The following is a 25116-nucleotide window of genomic DNA, read 5'->3' on the forward strand; positions in this document are numbered from 1 at the left end:
CATTCGCGCTCAGCCGCTCAGGTTCAGCAACCTGGATGCAACCACTCATCTGTAACAAACTAACAGCACAACAGCTTGGCACGACTTGAAACAGTTCAAGTTAGCCACTCGTAGCTTCGCGCTGAAGATTGAATGCTGGCAGTTTACAACTTTACACACCTCATAATGTGTCATCTGTCAGAGTCAAAATGAGATGTGGCCATCTTTACAAGAGCATATTGTACTGCACGCGCCAGGCTGCTAGGGGACAACAGGACATGAAAAATAGGGAGCAGAGCAAAAACTTTTTTTTCCTCCTGTCACAAAGTGAGTCCTTGTGACTAAATGCTACCAACCGCGGAAACAAAGGTTACAACCATGACCCTGAAAGGAAGGAAAGCTGAGAGTGAGATTTGGTGGCACAAAAAGATAACCGACATATTCAGAACTCCAGGGATTCAAATTTGAGATGGCACGACCTCTTAGGCACAACTCATTCGTCTCCCATTGCAAGTTCTAGCGCGTAATCATCTCTTTCCTGAAAAAAGAGTCCATTTTGTCTTAGTGAAGTGTCTGATAACCATAAATCACACTTTGAGGATCAGGAAGTACTGTTACTCACCACAGGCCCTCGTGCAAAATATCTCCCGAATTGGAGCCAATATACCTGCAAATTGACAAATAATTTGTTTTGTAGAGCGAATTTCCTACTACATATTGAGCTAGATATTAATTAATTACAAAAGGTGTTTAGACTATATGCTTACCTCATCTTCATCTTGAGTCTCGACTTCAACATCACCAGATGGGAAACCAACACACAACAAAGCATAGCCCTGAAAAGGAAACAATACAATAGAACTCAGTAATCCTTGGGTACCATAGTTGATAGGCAACATTGGACAATACTCCCTCCATCCCAAAATAGTTGACACTTTAGCTATGAATTTGGATTTGTCTAGATTCATAGCTAAAGTGTACTATTTTGGCACGAACAAAAAAAAAGGGTAGTATTCTAGAATTGGTAACTGATTTGCATTGGTGAATCTAGTTTTTATGTTGCTTGGCCAAGAATAACTACTCATCAATTAAAAAAAAATATGGCCATATTTGTAACACAAAAGATACAAATTAAATTGTGGGTCACATTGTAATCATAATCCTTCCTAAAAAGGCAATACAATAGTTAAGCATCAAGCTTCTAGCAATTTCCTAGGAACATTCAAGAACTTATAGAAACTGCCTAAACTGGAGGATAGGTTAACAGCAAAATACAACCTCGCATTTCCAAACCATGTCCACAGGGAACAATGATATAACATGGGCATAGTACTCCAATCATGTTCCAACTAGCGGAAGAAAAAATGGATGTACCTGATCTTTTAATTCTGCAGATATCCCAAGTGCTTCAGGCTGCCTTATTTGTCCTGATTTTATTCGGACTGCACAGCTTGTACAGCAACCTGATTACCAAAATGAGTATTAAATTGTTATCTAGATCACAGGAAATAATCAGAGAAGAGATGTTATCCAAACAAAAGGTATTCATAGTTACACAATGTATCAAAAGCCAATGCCATGTTTAGTTCTTTCTCAATTTATAATTGCTATAAGTATCCGACAAATAGGAAGAGTCCCAAATGATTTCAACATGCTTCTGCCTACATGTTCCAAACTGAAACCAGTACGGTGAAGTAATGGCTTCAAAAAGTTCATAATAAAAAGAATCATTTATCTTCCTGACCATAAAAAATGAATGATGGATGCAACCCACCATGGCGCCTAATCTGATGGTGTTAGTGTGTGAAGCACGGCGATTGCCCTACATATGCACCTGATCAACGATGCATTTCCCATGAATATGACCATGACAATGAAAGCGGTGATGCTCTCAACCAGACGAAGACATTAAGTGGATATTCCAGATCCTTGACCTCATCACTCTCAGTTTCTTGACTAACTGTTAAAGGGCCGCCACAAGTGGGTCGAGTATCCCCATGTTCATTGACTCTCTAGCCCATGCACAAGTACATGGTTGTTGGTGCTATGGATTTAGAAGATCAAGGTGAAAACTACATACTGTTGGTACATCATTTGTGTAACCAAAGTAGACAATGAGGGAACTTCAAAATATTTGTCTTGATTACTCTAGATTTGCCAACAATTACAAGTCACTCCTCGGTTACAAGTAGATGGAGCATGGGAAAACTTGGAGGGTTTAGATTTAAACAAGGATTCTATGTAGGGACTATATTTTGGATCCAGTTGGTGTCCTATCAAACTGCCAACACAAGAAAAACTTGTGTGATCAGTCGAGAGGCACACTCGCAGATGCCACTATCTATATCAGCATAAAGGAGAATGAGGAATGACCACACTTCAGTTCGCATCACCATCTTATACAAGAGTATATATTAGAGCACTAAATAGTTATTGCCTGCAAGTAGGAAGGGGAAGGATCGAATGAGACAACGCTTCACCACGCTCTGTTTGGAACAAATGAAGATGCTTCAAGCTCGAGGGAGGCATACATGCTTGGCATTCGTGAACTTATTAGTGTAGCTGCTACTAACTAGCCATGCATAATGAGTCGCCCAACGGCTTACTTTAACATATACATTCATGGTAACTACATGAATATCGGAACATATCATGCACTCTAGCTTGCAAAAATCTGGTACTCCCATGGTCATTCTCATTCAGCTCCAGCTTTTCAGTGTAGCTGTGTAGTGAGCACTGCATGCAATATGTACCTTGCTAAAGAGATACCACATGATCAAAGTTAGAGAAGTTTGACTTAGGAGAATACTAAAGTGAACTATAATTTGAAATGGAGGGAGTATCTCTAACTGCATCATATGAGTTATACTTGAAGGCAAATAGTCCAGTTCTACTGGTAGGGATCGGACTAGCGAGTTGTTGGCTTGGGACAGTCATTGAGCCAAGCCATGAGGCATGCTGCTGCTGGAAATAAAGGCTCATGTGTCATGAATGGACAGTTAAATAACATACTAGCATAATCAAATGGCATTCGATAGAGATACTACAGATTTCAAATTCATCAAGAGTTAAGATAATAAGCTGCCAAAGTCAGTATCTTTATGAAACGATAACTGAACATCCAAAATCGTTCCATTGTCATGAGACCACCATGAATAGTCAATTAGCTGTATACAGCAATCTGATCAGCAGAAGGTTAATGTCATCTCGTCTGTAGTTGTGTCAACTCATCAAAATCAATATCATATTTAGGTCTTGCCTAATTCAGTCGCTGCCCAACAGTATACAGCACAAATGCGAGTGGCAAATGAGGGCAGAGAGTGGATGGGTACGGAGGACTGAGGAGCCAACCTACCGTGGCGGCACGCGAACGGCAGCCTGATGTCCTGCGCCTCCGCGGTGTGTAGAATGTACTGGTCCTGCCACGACCATGAGCCCATGTCAGTGGCGGTTTCCCGGCCGAGAATGAGAAACACAGGAGTAGAATGGAATGCGTTGGGGGCGGGCGAGGCTGTGTACCTCGGGCACGACGAATTCGTAGACGACCCCGCGCTGGCGGTCGTGGACGGTCACCTTGTGCGTGGCGACGGTAGTGGAGGCCGGTCGTGGCGCTTGCTGCAGCTCCGAGGCGCGCACCCTCGTATCCCGGGCCGGGCGGTCCGGGAGCATGGACGCGGAACCGACGAGGATGCTGGCGCTCCTCTCGCTCCTCCACAGGCACGGCCCTCTCCGCGCCCCGATGCGAGCCCTGCAGGCAGCAACGCGCAAGGATTGCCCAGTGCACCCAGTCAATTGGGAAGGAGTAGCGAATGGTGGTCATTTGGGGCTGGGGAGGAAGAGTACTAACTACGGTGGTCGAGCTGGAATCATGAGAGGAGAGGCATGGGGGGGAGTCAGGGAGTGTACGTACGTGGTGGCGGCGAGGCAGGCCATCGTGCGGCCGTCGGCCTCAGACTTTGTTGAGGAGCGAGTCCGGCCCGCGGCGGGAGATGTGCTCCGACGGACGGATGGACGGGATGGGCGCCGACTGCCGCGCACCGGCGCGAGGGGGAGGGGAGAGAGCGTGCGTGACGAGTGACGACTGCCGAGCATGCGTGAGCCGTGAGCGAGCAAGACGGGAATCCTAGCGCGACGCCGCGACTGGCCCCGGAGCGGATAAGGCCAAAGGGGCCTCCCCGCCGTTCGGTGTCCGTCCGCCGCTCGTGTCATCGTGTGTACTGCGGCTGAGTGGGGATGGTCTAGGCAAGGTCGCGTTGATCGCTCGGCCCCGGCCCCGGCCCCGGCCCAGTAGGAGTGGAGGAGGATGGAGTCGTGTCGTGCGCGACGGCGGTGGTGACTACACAATTGCCGGAGTGGGCCTTTTCCTTAGCCATTGGACTGGGCTTTCTTCTTGCGCAACGTACTGGGCCAGGTTTAGGATAGCGTACAGATCACTTGAACTGGACCAGGTTTAGGATAGCGTACAGATCACTTGATAGCAAAACAGATCGGCATGTATGTACACTTGTACAGGATTAATAACAAGCTTATAATAAAAAGAATATGAAAGGGAAGTGTGGCCGCGTGGGGAAAATGATCACTTAACACTTTAATAGATTATGTAAAAAAGATTAGTCACTTAAGAATGTATATTGACAAGGCAAGACGGAACACCACAATCGTGGCTGAACAGCATCGACAAGAAACAGGGGAGATTAAAATAAAAATTCTGACGGTTACGGTCCTTTGAGTTCAAAGCCAGAGAACTGCTCGGATACCCCTTTTTCTAAAAATCACACAGATCTCAAAGCTGCTTATTCTAATTAATTAAAGTATTTTCTGAAATTTTCCCACTAGGCCCCGCATGGGTTTGGTGTTGGGGGACAACCCGGCGGGTGGGCACTCCTAGTTGCCCGCCGCTATCCGCCCCTAAGATAGAAATTTCTTTTCGACCTAGGAGCGAAAGTCATTTCGATTAGGGGGCCATTGTCCTCAAAGGTCTTTTCGATTAAGGGCGGCTGACATCGAAAATTGCAAAGGGCCGACTATCACTAACTTTATTTGTCGTTTTTACATCACACCCAACCATGTTTCGTTTTAGGAGGTCACCTCATGATCTCGCCAGGGAGACGGATAGGCGGGGTTGAGCAGAGCGAAATAAAGGCTCGGAAGCGGCGTTGTCCCTGTCTCTCCCATAGTGGTACGGCGCGTACGGCAACTGGAGGAGGCTGCGCCCGGGTGAGGCCCATGCGAGGAAAGACGAGAAGCATCCTCGGGTAGGGGGATATGCCCCGAATGAGTTAGAAGGTCATTTTAGGCATTGTAAAACCTACAAACCTATATAAATAGAGCCCATGGAGGATCATAGATGGGGTGGACGAGGAATGGAACCCTAAATTATCCTCACTATTTCCTCACACCTTTCGCCATCTTCTATTTGATTGCCTTCTCTTGTGTTTTCAGCTATTCTTGTGACTACCTGGTGTTCAAAGGCTAAGGCATAGGACACCATCTAACATATCTAAACCTATATAGTGTGTGTCCAGGCTAGCCCAAAGGCAATCCTAACTCATCTCTCCCAATCGCTTCCTGCTTTATTCGATTCCCGTACGTTCCATTTCTTATTCGCAGGCAGCCGGTATTTCCATTCCGTTTCATCTACGTAATGGCGTAATGTTCCACTGCAGGTTTTCTTCAATGAGGATGAAGAACCCCTTCGATGCAAGCTTCAAAGACGGGTACTGGAAGATAGGGCATAGCGCCCATGGAATTAAGCCGCTAGATCGTTTGCTAGGCTAGTAGGAGATAACAGTAAGGCTCTTGTATTGATGTCAAATATTTAGAGAGTGAGGCTCTATATTGATGCCAAATATTTAGAGAGTATATGTACAAATTCTGTATATAATGGTTTGCGCCAATTATCATATTTATGATATTTCTAACTGATGGTCTCAATTATGTACTTGTGACCTATAATGTGTTACATGAATAACACTACTGTATAATTAATTTAAATTAAAACTGAAATTGTTTTGTAGATCCTATTTTTCTTGCTGTCGGGTTATTGAAAATCTAAACCTAATGTGACTGAATTTTCCTGTCGACGTCCTCGAATTTTTCCATCGACGTCGTACCAACAAGGAAATTGACGCACCGACAGAATTTCTGGCGGTATACCTACAGAAAAATTAAAATCCTATTTTTCCGGTCGGTATTTGCATTTTTGTGTCGGTTTCGAACCGACAGGGAAATCCTAGTTTCCATTAGTGACCCATCCAGTTTGTATATGCTATATGCTCTTAACAAAGAGAAATAACGCTTTAAAAAAACAAATAAAAAAGAAAGGCTCACTCAAAAATAGTTCCAATCGAATGGCACCGCACCAATTTACATGTGCATCACATATTTTTCTCTTGTGAGGATAATTGTAGTACATCACATATGGGAGCCTAGCTTAATAACCCTGTGATGATTTTGATCTAACTATTTTCAGACAAGTCTCCAACCCAACAAGGTGTATATATGAAAGCCATACGTCCTATGTTCTCAGGATATTTTGAGGCATAACTCGCCTAAATCTTGGACTTTGGATGTGCTAAAATGATATGCCACGACTCTCGAAGAGCGTAAGAACACAATCTCTTTGGAGGTATGGAATCCAAGTATCAGAGACTCATATGTATTTTCTGTATCGTAGTAATCTTTAATATCCACGGCGTCCTCGTCGTCAGTGTCCCAATCTACATTCTTTTCCTCATCCACTGTCGTATCGCAATAATCTTTAATGTCCATGGCGCTCTCATCATCGTCAGATTCCCAATCTAAATTCCTCAAATTCTTTTCCACCTCCACTACTGGGCCCGGTTTAAATTCTTGGTGTGAGTCATCGTCGTCTTGCAAAATCCAAGGGTTGTCGGTTTGAGCAGCAGGATTGTCCCAGAAATGTGTTATTAAATCATGCAGGTTGATGCCGTGGTTGAATACCCACTGCACCTTGCCATCAGATTCGTCGAGGAACCAAACGAGGACACGACACGTGTCGTTAACGATGTCTAGGTTATTGTGTGTTTTTTTTGGACGGAAGGAGTATATCCCATTCTTCGACTTTCCAAGGTAACCTTTGTAGTCGTCAAGGTAACCTTTGTAGTCTCCACTTGCATAAGCGTCTGTTGGCAGATCAATTACTTGGTACTTATCCTCTGACAAGATTATTCTGCATTCAGTCAAAGCCATTGTCAATAAATAAATTAGTAAAGAACACTTTATATAATACTCCTAAATAGTGATGATAAAAGTCAAAGCAAAAGATAGTGCTTAAGGAACAAGTCATCGACAAACCTCAGAATAAAACGAGTGTTGCAATGCACGTAGAGCACTCCGCGCCAATACGGCGTGGCCATGAACTGTCGCACCATCAGTTATACTCCTCCTCTGAAGCCCCTCATCGTCGCCGTCGTCGAGGGCAAAGCGCCTCTCCTCCCATCTCCCTGTCCTAGACGAGTAGACACCCATGACGTACACCGGCGGCGGCCACTGCAACCCTTCCAATCGTTTGTTGCCCTAGCCGCCATTGAAAGGAGTAGGACGATGCTGCATCGAAATCACCTCGTGTAGTGCGGCGACACATCAGTTGGATCGAACGCAAGGTACGACCAATACAAACCGATGCCCTCGTGGCCCACGGGCAAGACGATGTCGCAGCGAGGCAAGCGCACCGACCGTCTGGTCGCCGGGTTTGCCACGACGGCCTCTTGTTCGTTGTCGTCCTGGAGCAGGAGGAGCCCGTTGCAGCAGTCCTCGATCTCTATGTAGTAGGCGCCGAAGTCGTCCGTCCGCACGAAGCTCTCGAGCCTGCCGGCGACCCTGCGGCTGCGCGCCGTCGATGGCCGGGCGAAGAAGTCCGGGGTCGCCGTGCAGTACGACTCGACGAAGATGCCGCCCACCGTGAGAGGGAGAAGGTCCGGGCGCAGCAGCTGGCGGCAGCGGTCGTAAACGACGGCGCGCCACTCCCTGCACACGCAGCGCGACACGGCGAGGCTGCGCGGCGCCAGGCGGGCTAGGACGTCCGCGAGCACGTCGTCCGCAAGCGGGCGCGGCGGGTCCTCCATCGCGACTATCGACCTGCGTGCGGCGCAATGTACGGGGACACGGAAGGTCCTCTACCTTCTCTGTACGCAAGGAAGGTATACGTCGTGGCCTCGTGGGTGCAGACTGCAGACGCTTCCTAGCAATACCCCGCGTGATAGAAAAGAAATTATCATCCCTTCGATCCCCGTCTACTTTAAATGAAACAAATCGATCACCTAAGACCACATGCATAGAAGAAAACAATAATCATGCATGGAAGGAAACAATCATGTATCAAAGGAAACAATAATCATACATGGAAAGAAATAATAATCATGCATGGAAGGAAACAATAATCATATATAGAAGAAAACAATAATTATACATAAAAGAAAACAATCATGCATGAAAGAAAACAATAATCATGCATGGAAGAAAACAATCATGCATGGAAGAAAAACAATAATCATGCATAAAAGAAAACAATCATGTATGCAAGGAAACAATAATCATTTCGGAGCCCTTCATGCAGTTTTCAAAATTTTGTAGGACATGCAGACAGATATTTCAAAATTACCAGTAGAGTCCAAAGAACTTAATAAATAAATCTTTCTAGAGGCAATGCAAATTCTTTCTAATCTTTTATTTGGTGTAGTTAGTGTTATCATAGTACCCGCATGTATTTATGGGAAATAAATCATGGACAAAACGTGAATATTTTTTGGTGTGACATTCCAACATAGTTCTATCGTCCTGGCAATATCCTTGAGGTAGATCACATAAAGAATGAGAGTCCCTCTATGAGATTGCTCACAAGAGACTCAAACTTATATCTGATCATGGTAATGTTGAATTGCTTTGCATCAAAAGCATCGGCAATAATAAACGGGGACATATGTTTTAGTATGCATAGTGGAGGAAAACTCAACCTGGGCCTTCTCAGCAGCTTTTCTAAGCCTTTGCAGTACTAACTTGTCCTTACTCAAATAGTCAAGAGGTGTACCATAAAATTATGCACCACTAAGAAAAGTATCACCATTGATTGCCTTGACCTGAAAAATATGTCGAAATTAAGAATTACAACACCTAATTCAACATCTTAGAACAGACACTCAAGTGGATACCTTATTCTACAATATATGCCTGTGTGGAATAGTCCTAAAGCCACACATATTTATACGGTGAGTATAACATACTTTGTTTTAAAATTTTATGAGAGATTTTTTTAAGACACGCAGTATTATCCATGTGACAGACGCTAATATTTACATATATACTCGAACCTGTGTGTACATGATTATATGGAGATGCAGCGGAACTTATTCATGAATTTATTAGCGCATGAAAGAAATGGATATCGGAGAATTTTTCTACCGATATAAAATATTATCTTAGCCATATTACGAAAAAATCTATACAGTAGAGTTTGTGAGCCTGCGACGTCGCGCTTTCCGTGACTGTGTTAATTTCACGAACTTTATTTTTTGAATTAAATATCACTTTAACATCGATATTTAATTTAATAGTATTGTTATCTTATTGTACGATCCGTATATTTTTAGTATAAAAAATTTAATTATCCCATAGCAACGAACACGCTACCTATTAAAGCAGAAGCACGGGTCGAATTCGATTCCCGTTCGGTTTTTAGGAACGACTCTCGAGTTCGGACATATCCTGCATGGAACAATAGTACACCTAATTATGATGGAAATTATATATATATAAATATAAATAAACTAAATAGTATTTATGCACGAAGTCCAATGTTACCAGATGGCTAGCAGTGCCGCGTCGCACCCTTGTGACCCAGGTTCAGTCCCACAGGACGTTGGAACATCTTACCCATGCCGGTCGAGTTTTCTTTTTAATAGTTCATTTACAATAAAACGCTTCAAGATTATATTTCATCTATCAGAGCCAACCACTTCTGAAATATTTTTTTTTCCAAAAATAAACCATCCATCATGCTCTAACAATCAAATCCTTTAGTCTTCTAAACAAGGTATCCTTTGTTTTGCCGGTTAGTTGCCCTCAGTTGCTACTCCACTGCAAACAAGAGAGTTCAAGGTCCACAAGATTCCAAAAAACTCAAATACAACAGCAAACTTACTAGCACATCAGGCATTGCAGAATGTAAACCTGGAGCCTTTCAAGCTCCTCACTGTGTACGCTGTTGTTAAGTTAATGAAGCATGTTATAAAAAAAAAAGCCCTCCCCTTGCGGAATATTCACCAGATCAGACTGCACACCACTGCATCAACCAACAACTAACTAATCTGGTTTAGGATAGCATACAGATCACTTGATAGCAAAACAGATCGGCATGTATGTACACTTGTACAGCATTAATAACAAGCTTAATAAAAAGAATATGAAAGGGAAGTGTGGCCGCGTGGGGAAAATGATCACTTAACACTTCAATAGATTATACAAAAAAAATGATTAGTCACTTGAGAATGTATTGACAAGTCAAGACTTCACCACAATCGTGGCTGAACAGCTTCGACAAGAAACAGGGGAGATTAAAATAAAAGTTCTGACGGTTATGGTCCTTTGAGTTCAAAATTCCAAATGTTCAACACTTGTCCTTGTAAGAAAACTAGAAAAGATACTGTGTTCATTGTTCAGCTGGATGCAGAATGATTGATTTAAGCCCTTGTGGTGTTCCAATTTTCAATTCCTTGAAAGATGTTACCGTATATGCTATGCTCTTAACAAAGAGAGAGAGAAAAAAAGGAAGGATCACTCAAAATAGTTCCAGTAGTCGAATGGCACCGCACCAATTTACATGTGCATCACATAATTTTCTTTTGCGAGGATAATTGTACATCACATATGGGAGCCTAGCTTAACCCTGTGATGATTCTGAACTAGTAGCTAGTTTCAGACAAGTCTCCAAGCCAACAGGGCGTATATACGAAAGATCTCATGCGATGAGGATATCTGAAGCGTAAGGGTAACTCGCCTAAGTCTTGAACCTTGGAGCTGCCAAAATGATATGCCACGACTCTCGAAGAATGTAAGAACACAATCTCTTTGTAGGGATGGAATCCAAATATCATAAATCTATATGTATTGTTGGTATCACAATAATCTTTAATTTCCACGGCTTTCTCATCCTCAGAATCCCCACCTAAATTCTTTTCCACCTCCACTATTGGTCCCAATTTAAATTCTTGGTGTAAGTCATCGTCATGCAGAATCCAAGGTCTATCGGTTTGAGCATCAGGGCTGTCCCAGAAAGGCGTTATCAAATCATGCTGGTTGATGATGCTCTTGAATACCCACTCCATCTTGCCATCAGATTCGTCAAGGAACAAAACGAGGACTCGACATGTGTCATTAACTATTGCTGCGAAATATATCCCATTCTTGGACTTTCCAAGGTAAACTTCACGTAAATCGTCACTTGCAGTAGCGTCTGCTGGCAGATCTATTACTTGGTACTTATCATCTGACAAGTTTATCCTGCATTCAGTCATAAATAAATTAGTAAACAACACTTTATATAATACTCCTAAATATAAATAGTGATAATAAAAGTCAAAACAAAAGATAGTTTAAGGAACAAGTGACAAACCTGAGAATAAAATGGCTGTTGCAATGCACATAGAGCACTCCGCGCCAATAAGCGGCGTGGCCATAAGGCCTCACACTCACAACATCGATACTCCTCTGAAGCCCCTCATCGTCGTCGAGGGCAAAGCGCCTCTCCTCCCAACTCCCTGTCCTAGACGAGTAGGCACGCATGACGTACACCGGCGGCGGCCACTGCAACCCTTCCAATCGTTTCTTTTCCTCGTCGCCGTAGAAAGGATCATGCTGCATCGAAATCACCTCGTAGTGCGGCGACAACGTTGGATCGAACGCAAGGTAGTTCCAATACAAACCGATGCTCTTGTGGCCCACGGGCAAGACGCCGACGCAGCGAGGCAAGCGCGCCGACCGTCTCGTCGCCGGGTTCACCACGATGACCTCGTATTCCTCGAGTAGAAGGAGCCCGTTGCAGCAGTCCATGATCTCTGTATAGTCGGCGGCGATGCTGTCGTCCATCCGCACGAAGCTCTCGAGCCTGCCGGCGACCCAGCGGCCGCGCGCCGTCGATGGCCGGGCGAAGAAGTCCGGTTCATACGTGCAGTACGAGTCGACGAAGATTCCGCCCACCGTGAGAAGGAGGAGGTCCGGGCGCAGCAGATGGAGGCAGCGGTCGTCGACGACGGCGCGCCACTCCCTGCACACGCAGCGCGACACGGCGAGGCTGCGCGGCGCCGGCGCCAGGCGGGAGAGGATGTCCGCGAGCACGTCGTCCGGAAGCCGACGCGGCTGGTCCTCCTCCATCCCGTCTGTCGATTTGCGGCGGCGCGATTCCTCTGGATCTCGGTACGCAACGCAAGGAAGGTACATACGCCGTGGGTGCATATGTCGAATCCCGTCCGGTTTAGGAGCGATTAATTCTCGAGTTGGGCCGGGCCATCCCGCACGGCACGGAACAAGAGCCACCCACAGGCTCTCGGCCCATGCCCGACACCGGCGCCGCGATCGGTCGGGTTACTCGGGGGGCGTTCTCTTCTGGCGCCGCCGGTGGCCACTCGTCTGGTACTCAGGTGTGACTCAAGTGCCGCGAATAGTTGCCGTGCTTTGACCCATCAGGCGAGTCCATGACCCATCGCCTTGCATTGGGTGCCCTGCCCCAGTTCCGTGCTTGGCTACCTAACCAATGCCTACTTGGCTACTGCTGTTCGTCCTTTTTCACTTTTCTGTTCTTTTCTTCTTATTATTATATTATCCTACTATACCACTAGTCAGGATGCAAGCGGGCCGCTCTGCAGACGGCCCGCACGCCGCCGCTCTGGCCGCAACCATTCTTAGCAGGCTTAGCGGGCATCCATTTACTAAAGCACTTAAGCCCGCATGCTTGTGCAGGCTTTGCGGTGGAGCCTGCAAAGCCTAGCAGGACCCGCTTCTATTTGACGCAATGGAATGGATAAGCAGAACGCGCAGGGAGGGGAGGGGAGGGGCATCATCGATGCCAGGATGGAGACCCGAGGTGCGACGAGGGCTCCGAGCTCAACGCGCGCTCGCAGTCCGACTACGCCGACTTCGACGACCTGGACCGCCCGCCGTTGGATATAATATGGGCTTAGATCCGTATAATATTTAATAAACTAAATAAAACTTTATGATACGTAACATTAAATGTTGTATGGCTTAATATCATACGAGATTTTGACTGAACGCTGACTTAGCTTATATGGTTGGAAATTATTCATCTAAATTGAGAAGCTGAGAAAAGGATAAAGGCGTGCCACACACGTGCGCGCCGCCGCCGCTGGCCAGGCCGTGGGCGTGGGCCGAGGTAGGCGGGCGGGCGTGACCAGTCTTTTGCCACTTAATCCACATAACAACGGGAGTTACTCTCCTCGATGGTGGAGACGAACTGATGGCGGCAGTTACCGTCCTTTCCATCTCCGTCAGTCCAGATAAGTCATTCCGGTAACCACTCCCAAGAGAACCATAGATCAGCAGCTTCTTGGCTTTCTCGTCCCGTAACTCTGCGTGCACGGAGTAGCGGGAGAGCAGTTGTCTCCGGAACCCTTGTCCGCCTGAGAACCCTGCACGGGGTGAGCGGCGATTAGGTTTTTGGGGAGCGATCCGCGACTGCTCGTCCACGTACATCTTCTCCCAGTGATTGCCTGCGGAACGTCAAGGCATCTTCTTCCGTGTTCTTCCTGGTGATCCGTTCGTGGGACTGCACTGTGAACATTCTCCTGCATCGATTGTGGTCCGCGACTTCGAGCAACGCACTATATCGACTAGTACGAATGGGGCCTCCGATGCCCTCGGTATGGGACCATCCGCTGGGTACAGTCTAATCTCTGTGATTTCTGTACTTTGTGTTTTTACTGTATTCACCAGTATGTCATCTCTGCATGCTGTAGTGTTCATAAAAAATATACATATGCACATATATGTCGTCACAAACCTGCTGATGTTATTTTTCTGGATTAAACTGATAATGAAATTGCCTAAATTCCTAACAATCCAAAAACCTAATGTTAGGTAATTTTCTGTCAGTGGTTTTGTTGCTGCTTTAAAGCAAAATAATTTTGATGGCAAGAATTTTATGATATGACATGCCAAGATGGTATTGTGGTTGACTACGATGAATTGCTTTCACGCTACACAGTGGAAGCCTGAACAGTTTACTCCTGATGAGGAGAAAAAGTTATTGGCGGTCGATAACCTGTTTTGAGGCGCTGTGATTAGTGCACTTCATCCCAAGTATGAGAAAAACTACATATCTTGCACATCAGGCAAAGAGTTGTGGGATGCTCTTGAGGCAAAGTTTGGGGTTTCTGATGCTGACAGTGAGCTGTATCTTATGAAGCAGTTGTATGACTACAAAATGGTTGAAAACCGTTCTGTGGTCGAACAGGCTCATGAGATACAGGCGCTAGCAAAAGAACTAGAACATTTCCCATGTTTGTTGCCCGACAAGTTTGTGGCCGACGGTATAATCGCTAAGCTGCCACCTTCTTGGAGGGATTTTGCTACTTCTCTAAAATACAAGAGACAAGAGTTTAGCGTGGCTGAGCTTATTGGATCTCTTGATGTTGAGGAGAGGGCGAGAGCAAAAGACAATCGTGGAAAAGAAGTTGAGTCTTCCACCGCCAATATGGTACAGGAAAAAACTTATTTGCATCTCGTAATAAAAAGAAGAAAAACATGTAAGAGAACAATAGTACAAAGCCTAAGCAAACTGCACAGTTTAAGAAGAAAAACAACAAGAAAGGTGGAGGTTGCTTTGTTTGCAGGAGTGATAAGCATTGGGCAAGTGCGTGCCCAGACCACAAATATAAGCAAGAAAAAAAATCAGCAAACGTGGTCATTAGCGAGACTGAAGGAGAAGCATTTGGGTATGGTAATTCTTTACCCTTTGTTCTTTTAGTTTGTCTTTCACCTGAGTGGTGGATGGATAGCGGTGCTAATATTCATGTGTGTGCTGATGTTTCTTTATTTATTTCCTATCAGGCCAGCAGGAGTGGAGCCTTGCTGATGGGAAACGGTTCGCATGCGCGTGTTCTTGGTGCTGGTACGGTCGTTCTGAAGTTTACTTCGAGAAAGACGGTGCTATTAAAGAACGTGCAGCATGTCCCCTCCATCAAAAAGAACCTTGTTAGCGCTTCTCAGATGTGTCGCGATGGCTTTAAAATTATGCTTGAGTCCAATAAATGTGTTGTGTCGAGACATGGAACATTTATTGGAAAAGGTTATGATTGCGGAGGCTTGTTCCGCTTATCTTTGCTTATGATGTGTGTAATAAAGTGGTGAACAATGTTAATGTTTTGGATGAGTTGAATATATGGCATTCACGACTTTGTCACATTAATTTTGGCTGTCTCACGCGGCTTGCAAATATGAATTTAATCTCAAAATTTAACTTAGTCAAAGATTCTAAGTGCCAGGTGTGTGTGCAATCGAAGCAACCGTGCAAGCCTCACAAGCCTGCTGAGGCGAGGAACTTGGCACCATTAGAACTCGTTCATTCTGATTTATGCGAAATGAATGGCGAATTGACTAAAGGTGGTAGACGATACTTCATGACATTTATAGACGATTGCACTAGATTTTGCTAAGTGTATTTGCTGAAAACAAAAGATGAAGCGTTGCATTATTTTAAGGTCTATAAAGCTGAGGTAGAAAATCAACTTGAGAAGAAAATCAAGCGTTTGCGGTCCGATCGCGGGGGAGAATATTTCTCAAATGAATTTTCTGAGTTTTGCGCGGTGCATGAAATTATTTATGAGAGGACGCCACCATACTCACCACAATCCAATGGGATTGCAGAGAGAAAGAACCGCACTCTAACTGATTTAGTTAATGCCATGTTGGAGACTGCGAGACTATCTAAGGAATGGTGGGGTGAGGCTATATTGACAGCATGTCATGTCCTGAATAGAATGCCTACAAAGAACAAAGAAATCACACCATTCGAGGAAAGGAGAAGAAGAGATTAAATCTCTCTTACCTGCGAACTTGGGGTTGTTTGGCAAAGGTGAACGTGCCAATAAACAAAAAGCGAAAGCTTAGAACAAAGACTGTTGATGGTGTCTTTCTTGGTTATGCTATTCACAACGTGGGTTATAGATTTTTAATTATAATCTGTAGTGTTCCTGAGATGGCTGTTGATACAATCATGGAATCTAGAGATGCTACATTTTTTGAGAATGAGTTTCCTATAAAAAATGCACCTAGCATAACTGGTCATGAATTTATAATTTCCCATGAGCATGAAAATTTTATTTTGATAGAACAAATTGAGGAACCCTATATGTAAAATTCTGAGGAGGATGACACTATAGTCACTAGAAAAAGCAAGAGACAGAGGACTGCAAAGTCTTTTGGTGATGACTATATTGTGTACCTTATGGATGACACACCAACGACCATTGAAGAGGCATATTCCTCTCCTGATGCTGACTTATGGAAGGAAGAAGTACGGAGTGAGATGGATTCTGTTATGTCTAATGAAACTTGGAAAATAGTTGATTGTCCCTATGGGTGCAAGCCTATAGGTTGCAAATGGGTGTTCAAGAAAACGCTTAGGCCTGATGGTACTATTGAGAGGTACCAGGCAAGGCTTATGGCCAAGGGTTATACTTAAAAGAAAGATGGGGATTTCTTTGATACTTATTCACCGGTTGCCCGATTGACCACAATTCGAGTTTTGCTTTCCCTAGCAGCCTCTTATGGTCTTATCGTTCATCAAATGGACGTTAAGACAGCTTTCCTAAACAGAGAGTTGGAGAAGGAGATCTATATGGATCAGCCTGATGGGTTTGTAGCAAATGGTAAAAAAGGCAAGGTGTGTAAATTATTAAAGTCATTATACGGCCTAAAACAAGCTCCTAAGCAATGGCATGAGAAGTTTGACAGAACTTTAACATCTGTTGGCTTTGTTATGAATGAAGCTAACAAATGTGTATACTATCGGTATGGTGGGGGTGAAAGAGTCATTTTGTGCTTATATGTTGATGACATACTGATCCTTGGATCCATCCTCAAAGTGATCGAGGAGGTAAAGGAATTTCTATCTAAAAATTTTGACATAAAAGATTTGGGAGAGGCTGATGTTATTCTTAATATCAAGCTTCTAAGAGAAGGTGATGATGGGGTAACTCTGTTACAAACCCACTATGTGGAAAAGGTGCTGCATCGCTTTGGATTCAGTGACTATGCACCTACTCCTACACCTTATGACCCTAGCGTGCTATTGAGGAAAAATTGGAGAATAGCAAGGGATCAGTTGAGATATTCCCAGATCATTGGTTCGCTCATGTATCCTGCTAGTGCAACAAGGCCTGATATCTCATTTGCTGTATGCAAGCTGAGCCGGTTTATGTCAAACCTAGGAGATGATCACTGGTGAGCTCTTGAGAGAGTGATGCGCTACCTAAAAGGGACCATGAGCTATGGTATTTGTTATACCAGACATCCAAAAGTGCTAGAAGGCTATTGTGATGCCAACTGGATTTCTGATGCTGATGAGCTTTATGCCACAAGTGGATATGTGTTTTCACTTAGAGGTGGTGGTGTTTCTTGAAAGTCTTGCAAGCAGACTATCTTAACGAAGTCTACAATAAAAGCAGAACTCACAGCATTAGACACTGCTAGATCTAAGGCTGAGTAGCTTTGTGATCTCCTTATGGATTTACCGGTTGTTGAGAAACCCATACCGGCTATTTCTATGAACTGCGATAACCAGACTATGATTATAAAGGTGAACAGTTCCAAGGATAACATGAAGTCCACAAGACATGTTAAGAGAATACTAAAATCTATCAGAAAATTGAGAAACTCCGGAGTAATAGCGTTGGACTATGTCCACACATCTAATAATCTGGCAGATCAGTTCACTAAGGGTCTATCACGCAATGTGATAGAAAGTGCATCGAGAGAGATGTGTTTGAGACCCACTTGAAATTTACTATAGTGGTAACCTGTTCTATATGATCGGAGATCCCGTGAAGTAGGACGGTGAAACAAGCTAGTAGTAAATTATGAGGAAAGATCCTTAGTAAGACTCATTTCTGATGCATATCTTTCCTTTCTGTAAGGCAGGCTAGCTTTTGCCTTAATGCGTTCCAAGTGGCTTGTCAAAGCAAAGATGTTGTCCTACAGAATATCTTTTGAGGAACACACCTACATGAGTCAGACTGCTAGTCACAGTCTATGAGATTTGGGTGATCTCTAAATACTCATGAAAGGCACTGAAGTATGACTTATATGCTTCAAATAGAGGGGATGCCTTTTGCTGCCCAGTATCAGCTAAGGACTTTAGTGACATTCACCTCACACAAAACTATCAATTCAAGGCTTAGTCCATTGTTCAGTTGTGACTGAGTGAAACTATTATTCTAGATGGATGTTCAACTTAACAGTCTCCATCAAAACATGGGTATATAAAAAAATGTGGTTTTGAGACTACTTTGTTATAAACCCTAGAGTTTGGTGGGGATTATTGGATATAATATGGGCTTGGCCCATATAATATTTAATAAATCAAATAAAACTCTATGGTACGTAACATTAAGTGTTGTATGGCTTAATACCATACGAGATTTTGACTAAACGCTGACTCAGCTTATATGGTTGGAAATTATTCATCTAAATTGAGAAGCTGAGAAAAGGATAAAGGCATGCCACACGCGCGCGCGCGCCGCCGCCGCCGCCGGCCAGGTCAAGGCCGAGGCGAGGGCAGCGGGCGGGCGTGGCCAGTCTTTTGCCACTTAATCCACATAACAAGAGGAGTTACTCCCCTTGATAGTGGAGGCGAACTGATGGCGGCAGTTACCATCCTTTTCACTTCCGTCTCTCCGTCTCCTGGGATTCTCCGCTGCCTCTCTCCTTCCCATCGCACCCATATATCCGAGTCCTCTGTTAGTCTAGATCAAGTCCTTCCGGCAACCACTCCTAAGAGAACCACAGATCAGCAGCTTCCTGGCTTCCTCGTCCCATAACTCTGCACGCACGGAGTAGCGAGAGAGCAGGTGCCTCCAGAACCCTCGTTCGCCTGAGAACCCTGCACGGGGTGAGCGGCGATTAGGTTTTTAGGGAGCGATCCACGACTGCTCATCCACGTACATCTTCTTCCTGGTGATTGCTTGCGGAACGTCAAGGCATCTTCTTCCGTCTTCTTCCTGGTGATCCATTTGTGGGGCTGCACTGCGAACATCCTCCTGCATCGACTGTGATCCGCGACTTCGAGCAATGCACTATGTCGACTAGTGCGAATGGAGCCTCTGATGCCCTCGGCATAGGACCCTACGCTGGGTACAGTCTAATCTCTGTGATTTCTGTACTTTGTATTTTTACTGTATTCACCAGTATGTCATCTCTGCATGCTGTAGTGTTCATAAGAAATATACACATGCACATATATGTCGTCACAAACCTACTGATGTTATTTTTCTGGATTAAACTGATAATTAAATTGCCTAAATTTCTAATAGAGCCGTCCTTCGATGTGTCCTCCAAGTGCAGCAGGGAGCCCGGCTCCTCGCCATACCCGCGCTGGCCGGTGTGCACGCTTGCCATGAGGGCGCCCTTGGAGGAAGATGACGACTTCTTGGCCGGCGTAGGGGCGGGGGCCTTGGTGGGCTTCTTCTCCATCGTTGTTGGCAGTGCTACGGTGGGGCGACACCGACAGGAGCAGGTTTCAAGATACCGAGGTGGCAGCGGTGGAGGCCGAGTCGCACACTCTCACACGTGGAGTGATAGTCACAGGACTTAGCAGGATTTTGCGGGCTCTATGAGTTGCCCACATGGGCTAGCAGGCTTAACTGCCCCAACCCGCAATAGAAAAATAAGCAACTTGCGGTTGTCCAGCAGACCTATTTTTGGGGGCGGGCTAAGTGGGCTTGTGGACAGGCCTGCGCCGCTTGCATCCTTAACCACTAGGGTGTTAGCTACAACATTTGACATATTCATTGTCTGTTCGGTTGGCTGGTTCGTATCATTGCTGGTTCATGAAGAAGTACTGCTGGCTGGTTTATGTGAGAGAAAAATACTATTATGGCTGGAAATTTACGATCGTTTACAACAAGCCGCAGCCAAACGAACAGGCTGTCAGTTATAGAAAAAAAACGTTTGGCATGTTATGTTAGAAAAGTTATAGAAAAAAAACGTTTGGCATGTTATGTTAGAAAAATCGTGTGCAACCATTTACCCCTAAGCTTCTCTCTAGGTACCATTTCCACACAACAAATAAACCCTTGAAATTTTCTAGTACAGGCGTCGTTGCTGTCTATATCATCATTAATAAATATCCAATTGAATTTGTTGATGACTAAGTTTTGTCAAGTGCCGGTGGGGGTATAACCCCCGATACCGGCAGGGCTGTGCATGGGCTGAGCCGCTAGGAGAGGTCCAGCCCACAAGACCGTGCCAAGTCGATCAAGCAAAAGCTTCGATGATTCACGTAGGATAAAAAGAAAGCCACTAGGGTAGAAATAACCTGGCTCTTAGCTACTGGTTTTATCAAAGAGGTGTATCATCTAGAATGGTTAGCCAACCCGGTTCTTGTAAGAATAAAGAATAAAGAATGGAGAATGTGCGTTGATTACACCGATATCAACAAACACTACCCTAAAGACCCCTTCGACTTACCTCGCATTGATGAGGTCATAGATTCTATAGCCGGTTGTGAGTTCCTGTGCTTTTTAGATTGCTACTCTGGTTATCACCAGATCGCGCTAAAAGAAGAAGACCAGATCAAGACATCGTTCATTACACCCTTTGGCACCTAATGCTACATGACCATGTCCTTTGGGCTCAAGAACGTGAGTATGACTTATCAAAGAGTCATCCAGCGCTGCCTCAAGGACCAGATTAGGAAGAACATCGAGGCTTACGTCGATGACGTGGTGGTTAAGTCTAAGACTACCGACACCCTCATCGCTGACCTCACTGAAGTTTTCAAAGCCCTGAAAGTATACCGATGGAAACTAAATCCCACTAAGTGCATTTTCGGCATTCCATCTAGTATGCTGCTAGGCAACATCGTCAGCCACCGTAGCATCGAAGCTAACCTAGAGAAGATAGCAGCGGTGACTAACATGAAGCCGTTGACCTATGCCAAGGACATCCAGATGCTAACAGGATGCATGGCGGTTTTAAGTCATTTCATATCCCGTCTGGGTGAAAAGGGACTCCCCTTCTTCAAGCTGCTCAAGGCTCAGGAGAAATTCATCTGGTCTGAGGAAGCTAACAAGGCATTCGCCGAGCTCAAGCGGTTCCTCACCACACCTCCAATCATGACTGCCCCCCAAAAGGAAGAAACCTTGCTAATCTACATCGTGGCGAACAACTGGGTTGTCAGTACCACCGTCGTTGTTGAACGTGAAGAGGCTAGACACGCATACAAAAGTCCAGCACCCAGTCTACTTCATCAGTAAGGTCCTAAATGACTCTAAGACTCGCTACCCCTAGGTCTAGAAACTATTGTACGCCATCCTGATCACATCCCGGAAGCTCCGTCACTACTATGACGCCTACCACATAGCGGTAGTCATTGAGTACCCACTCAACGACATCCTTCGCAACAAGAAAGCCAGTAGTCGCATCATTAAATGTGCGGTCGAGTTTGGCACCTATACCATCGACTTTAGGCCTCACCACACGATCAAGTTGTAGGCGCTCATCAACTTCATTGCCAAGTAGACGGATATGCAGACTCCTGTCCTGGTCGACCACCCCAAGCACCGGACCATGTACTTCGATGGGTCTCTCAACCTTGATGGTGTTGGGGCAGGCGTATATTTCATCTCACCATCGGGGGATAAGCTTCACTATGTTCTCCGTCTACACTTCCGAGCATCCAATAATACCACTGAATACGAGGCGACACTTCATAGTCATTGTATAGCTGTTGAGCTCAGGGTTAAATGCCTCTAGGTGTACGGTGACTCCGCACTCATGATCAATCAGCTCAACAAGGATTGGAATTGCACCAATGAGAAGATGGACGCTTACTACGCCATGATAAGAAAGTGAGAAGACAAGTTCTATAGTATCGAGTACCACCATGTGGTCCGGCTAACAACCAAGCAGCCGATGAGCTGTCAAAGTTAGTGTTGACCCGGGCTAAAGTTCTAATTAGAGTGTTCATCTAGGACCTCATGATGCCATCCATCAAGCAGGGGCAAGAAGGCGTTGAAGAAAAGCCACTTGTCGAGCCATTAGTCGCAGCAGTCCCTAGCCCGAGCAGTGATTGGAGGGAACCTTTCATCAAATACCTCACCACTGTAGACGTCCTAGCTGACAACATATAGAGAGAATGCCTCACCCACCGCAACAAGCATTATGTCCTAGTTGAAGGAAAGATATATCGCAAGAACGTCAAGGGAGAGCTACTCCAGAAGTGCGTCTCCATAGAAGAGGGCAAGAAGATACTCAAGGAGATCCACGCTGGCACTTGCGGCAATCATGTAGCCTCTAGAACACTGGTTAGCAAAGTCTTCTGAGCTAGTTTCTATTGGTCTTTAGCGGTTGCCGATGCTAAGGTATTCGTTCGCCGGTGTGAGAATGGTCAGTTTTTTGCTAAGCAAATCCACGTCCTGGCCTAGGCCTTGCAAACGATTCATGCGTCTTGGCCCTTCGCATGCTGAGGACGTCTACATCAACAAATTCTTCAAGTGGATCGAATACAAACCCCTGGTCCAAGCTATAGTGAAGACGACAGCCGAGCTGCTTGACGACATCACTCACCGGTTTGGCCTACCGGACAGCATCATCACCGACTTGGGTCCACATTCACTAGTGCCAATTTCTGGGACTTCTATGACAAAATGTGCATCTTAGTTAAGTATGTCTCAGTTGCGCACCCCAAGGCTAATGGCCAAGTCGAGCACGCCAACAACATGATTCTCGACACGTTGAAGAAGAGGCTCTACAAGAACGACCAAAAGCACCCCGACAAGTGGCTCAAGGAATTACCAGCTATGGTCTAGGGACTAAGGACCCAGCCTAGTCGCAACACTTGTGTCTCCCCATACTTTATGGTTTTTGTCTCCAAGGCCGTTGAGAGGATCAAGATGCCCAAGAGGGGGGGTGAATTGGGTTAATTCTAAATTTTCTTGCAATAATCAAATCCTACGGATAGCCCAATTAACCCCTTCTGCCTAGAAAAGTGTTTCTATCAAACTAACGCACAAAGGACTTGCAACCTATGTTCTAAACTTACTCTAGCATGGCAATTCTATGAATGTAAAGACAAGTATTGAATTGCACAAAGTAAATGCTCAAAGTAAAGAGAGAGAGGAACGCGGCGATGTTTTGCCGAGGTATAGGAGAGTCGCCACTCCCCACTAGTCCTCGTTGGAGCACCCACGTAAGGGTGTAGCTCCCCCTTGATCCGCGCAAGGATCAAGTGTTCTCTACGGGTTGATTCTTCGACACTCCGTCGCGGCGAATCACCCAAAGCCGCTCACAACTTGAGTTGGGTCACCCACAAGCTCCGCCGGGTGATCACCAAGATCCCAACCACCACCAAGCCATCTAGGTGATGACGATCATCAAGAGTAACAAGCACGAACTCTCACTTGACCACGCGAAGCCTAATGAGAAGATGGATGCACACTTGGCTACTCTTCATTCACTAATGAGGCTACTCTCTTGGATTCTCAAGTCTTAATCACCTCACTAGGACCTTGCTCTTCTTGGCACTCACAAACGTGTTTCTCAGCTGTTGGAATGAGCAAAAGTGACTCCACACACGAGTGGAGCTTCTATTTATAAGGCAGCCTGAAAAACGAACCGTTATGAGCTTCTGCGGGGTGACCGGACGCTCCGGTCGTGTTGACCGGACACTCCGGTCAGTTCAACCCGCAAACCAGTGAAAATGAGTTGACCGGACGCTAGCAGGGTCTGGTCAGCACTGACCGGATGCGTCCGGTCACATAAAACCCTTACTAGAACCTTACTGGACTCGACTGGACGCTGAACCCTCAGGGTCCGGTCAATACTGACCGGACACGTCCAGTCACAGATTCCCTTCTCTGGAACCTTACTGGAGTCGACCGGACGCTGCCTTTCAGCGTCCGGTCACTTGACCTCTTCAGCGTCCGGTCGCACCGAACGTAGACTGCTGATCAAATGAACTGACTGGACCCTACGGCCAACGTCCGGTCGCACCGGGGCCAGCGTCCGGTCAGCATTTGACCCTCCATTCACTTCCAACTCTCGATCATATGTGAATGAAGTTTGCTCCAAAGGATCTTAGGCATTCATAGGAGCTACCTAGAGCTAGTTTTAACAAGTCTGCACCACACCTAACTCACTAGACTCAACTAGGTCAAGCTACCCGTCTATACCCCCCTTAATAGTACGACCAAAGGAAAAAACAAAGTCCTAAACTACTCTAAGTGTCTCTCCAACTCCAATCGACACTTAGAACTAGTCATCCTTAACCTTATCGTCCATCCTTTGAAAACTAAAACGATTTCCATCGTAGGGGCATGACAACTTTGATTGTCCAATCGATCTTCATTACCATGAACTAACTTAATTACATCTGCAAAACACACGTTAGTCATAGTAATCTTGTATTGTCATTAATCACCAAAACCCAACTAGGGGCCTAGATGCTTTCAGCCGTTTTACCAGCTGACATCACTTTCCGAGCACCCAGAGTGGAGAACTACAATGAAGAAAACTCCGACCAAGCTCGGCTCATTGAGTTGGACAGCCTAGAGGAGGAGCGCCTGGTTTCATGTGTTCATACAGCGAAGTACCTTGACCACATACGAAGATACTACAACCGCAACGTCAATGATCGATTTTTCATGGTCGGAGACCTAGTGCTCCGCAAAAAGCAAAAGATCGATAGGATGCATAAGCTATCTTCACCTAGGGAGGGCCCCTTGATCGTCAAGGCAGTCACCCGACCAGGTTCCTACAGGCTATGTGACATGGATGAAAGAGATGTCAAAAATTCTTGGCACATCGATCTTCTTAGGCGCTTCTACCCTTGAAGGGTCTCCTTTCAAAGATATGTACTGTTCATATTCGAGTATTCAATAAAGTTTT

General features: G+C 45.4%; 3 protein-coding genes across 3 annotated transcripts; all 3 read right to left on the bottom strand.

Annotated features, from left to right (window-relative positions):
• Positions 1-89: 89 nt before the first annotated feature.
• Positions 90-4160, bottom strand: LOC136472706 (ferredoxin C 2, chloroplastic-like). Its single transcript, XM_066470413.1, has 8 exons — positions 3890-4160; positions 3499-3727; positions 3335-3398; positions 1354-1442; positions 747-815; positions 602-646; positions 459-517; positions 90-363 (listed from the first exon to the last, which is right to left on the bottom strand). The coding sequence occupies exons 1-7, from the start codon at positions 4069-4071 to the stop codon at positions 473-475; spliced, it is 723 nt and encodes a 240-aa protein (XP_066326510.1). The 5' UTR covers positions 4072-4160; the 3' UTR covers positions 90-363; positions 459-472.
• A 3399-nt stretch (positions 4161-7559) lies between these two features.
• LOC136451983 (uncharacterized) lies at positions 7560-8066 on the bottom strand. The gene has a single exon (XM_066452663.1). The coding sequence runs from the start codon at positions 8064-8066 to the stop codon at positions 7560-7562; it is 507 nt and encodes a 168-aa protein (XP_066308760.1).
• Positions 8067-10637: 2571 nt separating this feature from the next.
• LOC136472716 (F-box protein At5g07610-like) lies at positions 10638-12528 on the bottom strand. Its single transcript, XM_066470422.1, has 2 exons — positions 11609-12528; positions 10638-11496 (listed from the first exon to the last, which is right to left on the bottom strand). Exons 1-2 carry the CDS (start codon positions 12445-12447, stop codon positions 10899-10901), a joined length of 1437 nt encoding a protein of 478 aa, XP_066326519.1. The 5' UTR covers positions 12448-12528; the 3' UTR covers positions 10638-10898.
• Between the last annotated feature and the right edge of the window lie 12588 nt (positions 12529-25116).

Source organism: Miscanthus floridulus, chromosome 1 (genome assembly GCF_019320115.1).
Source record: "Miscanthus floridulus cultivar M001 chromosome 1, ASM1932011v1, whole genome shotgun sequence".
In the NCBI taxonomy this organism is placed as follows: domain Eukaryota; kingdom Viridiplantae; phylum Streptophyta; class Magnoliopsida; order Poales; family Poaceae; genus Miscanthus; species Miscanthus floridulus.

Bases quoted from the DNA above. Each gene is read 5' to 3' on its own strand.
- LOC136472706 (XM_066470413.1), bottom strand. From the start codon at position 4,071: ATGCTCGGCAGTCGTCACTCGTCACGCACGCTCTCTCCCCTCCCCCTC. The intron at 816-1,353 runs GTACATCCATTT...TTTCCTTTTCAG, and splicing joins CTGCAGAATTAAAAGATCAG to GGCTATGCTTTGTTGTGTGT. The intron at 518-601 runs GTGAGTAACAGT...CTCTTTTTTCAG, and splicing joins ATTTTGCACGAGGGCCTGTG to GAAAGAGATGATTACGCGCT.
- LOC136472716 (XM_066470422.1), bottom strand. From the start codon at position 12,447: ATGCACCCACGGCGTATGTACCTTCCTTGCGTTGCGTACCGAGATCCA. The intron at 11,497-11,608 runs GTTTGTCACTTG...GACTGAATGCAG, and splicing joins AACAGCCATTTTATTCTCAG to GATAAACTTGTCAGATGATA.
- LOC136451983 (XM_066452663.1), bottom strand. From the start codon at position 8,066: ATGGAGGACCCGCCGCGCCCGCTTGCGGACGACGTGCTCGCGGACGTC.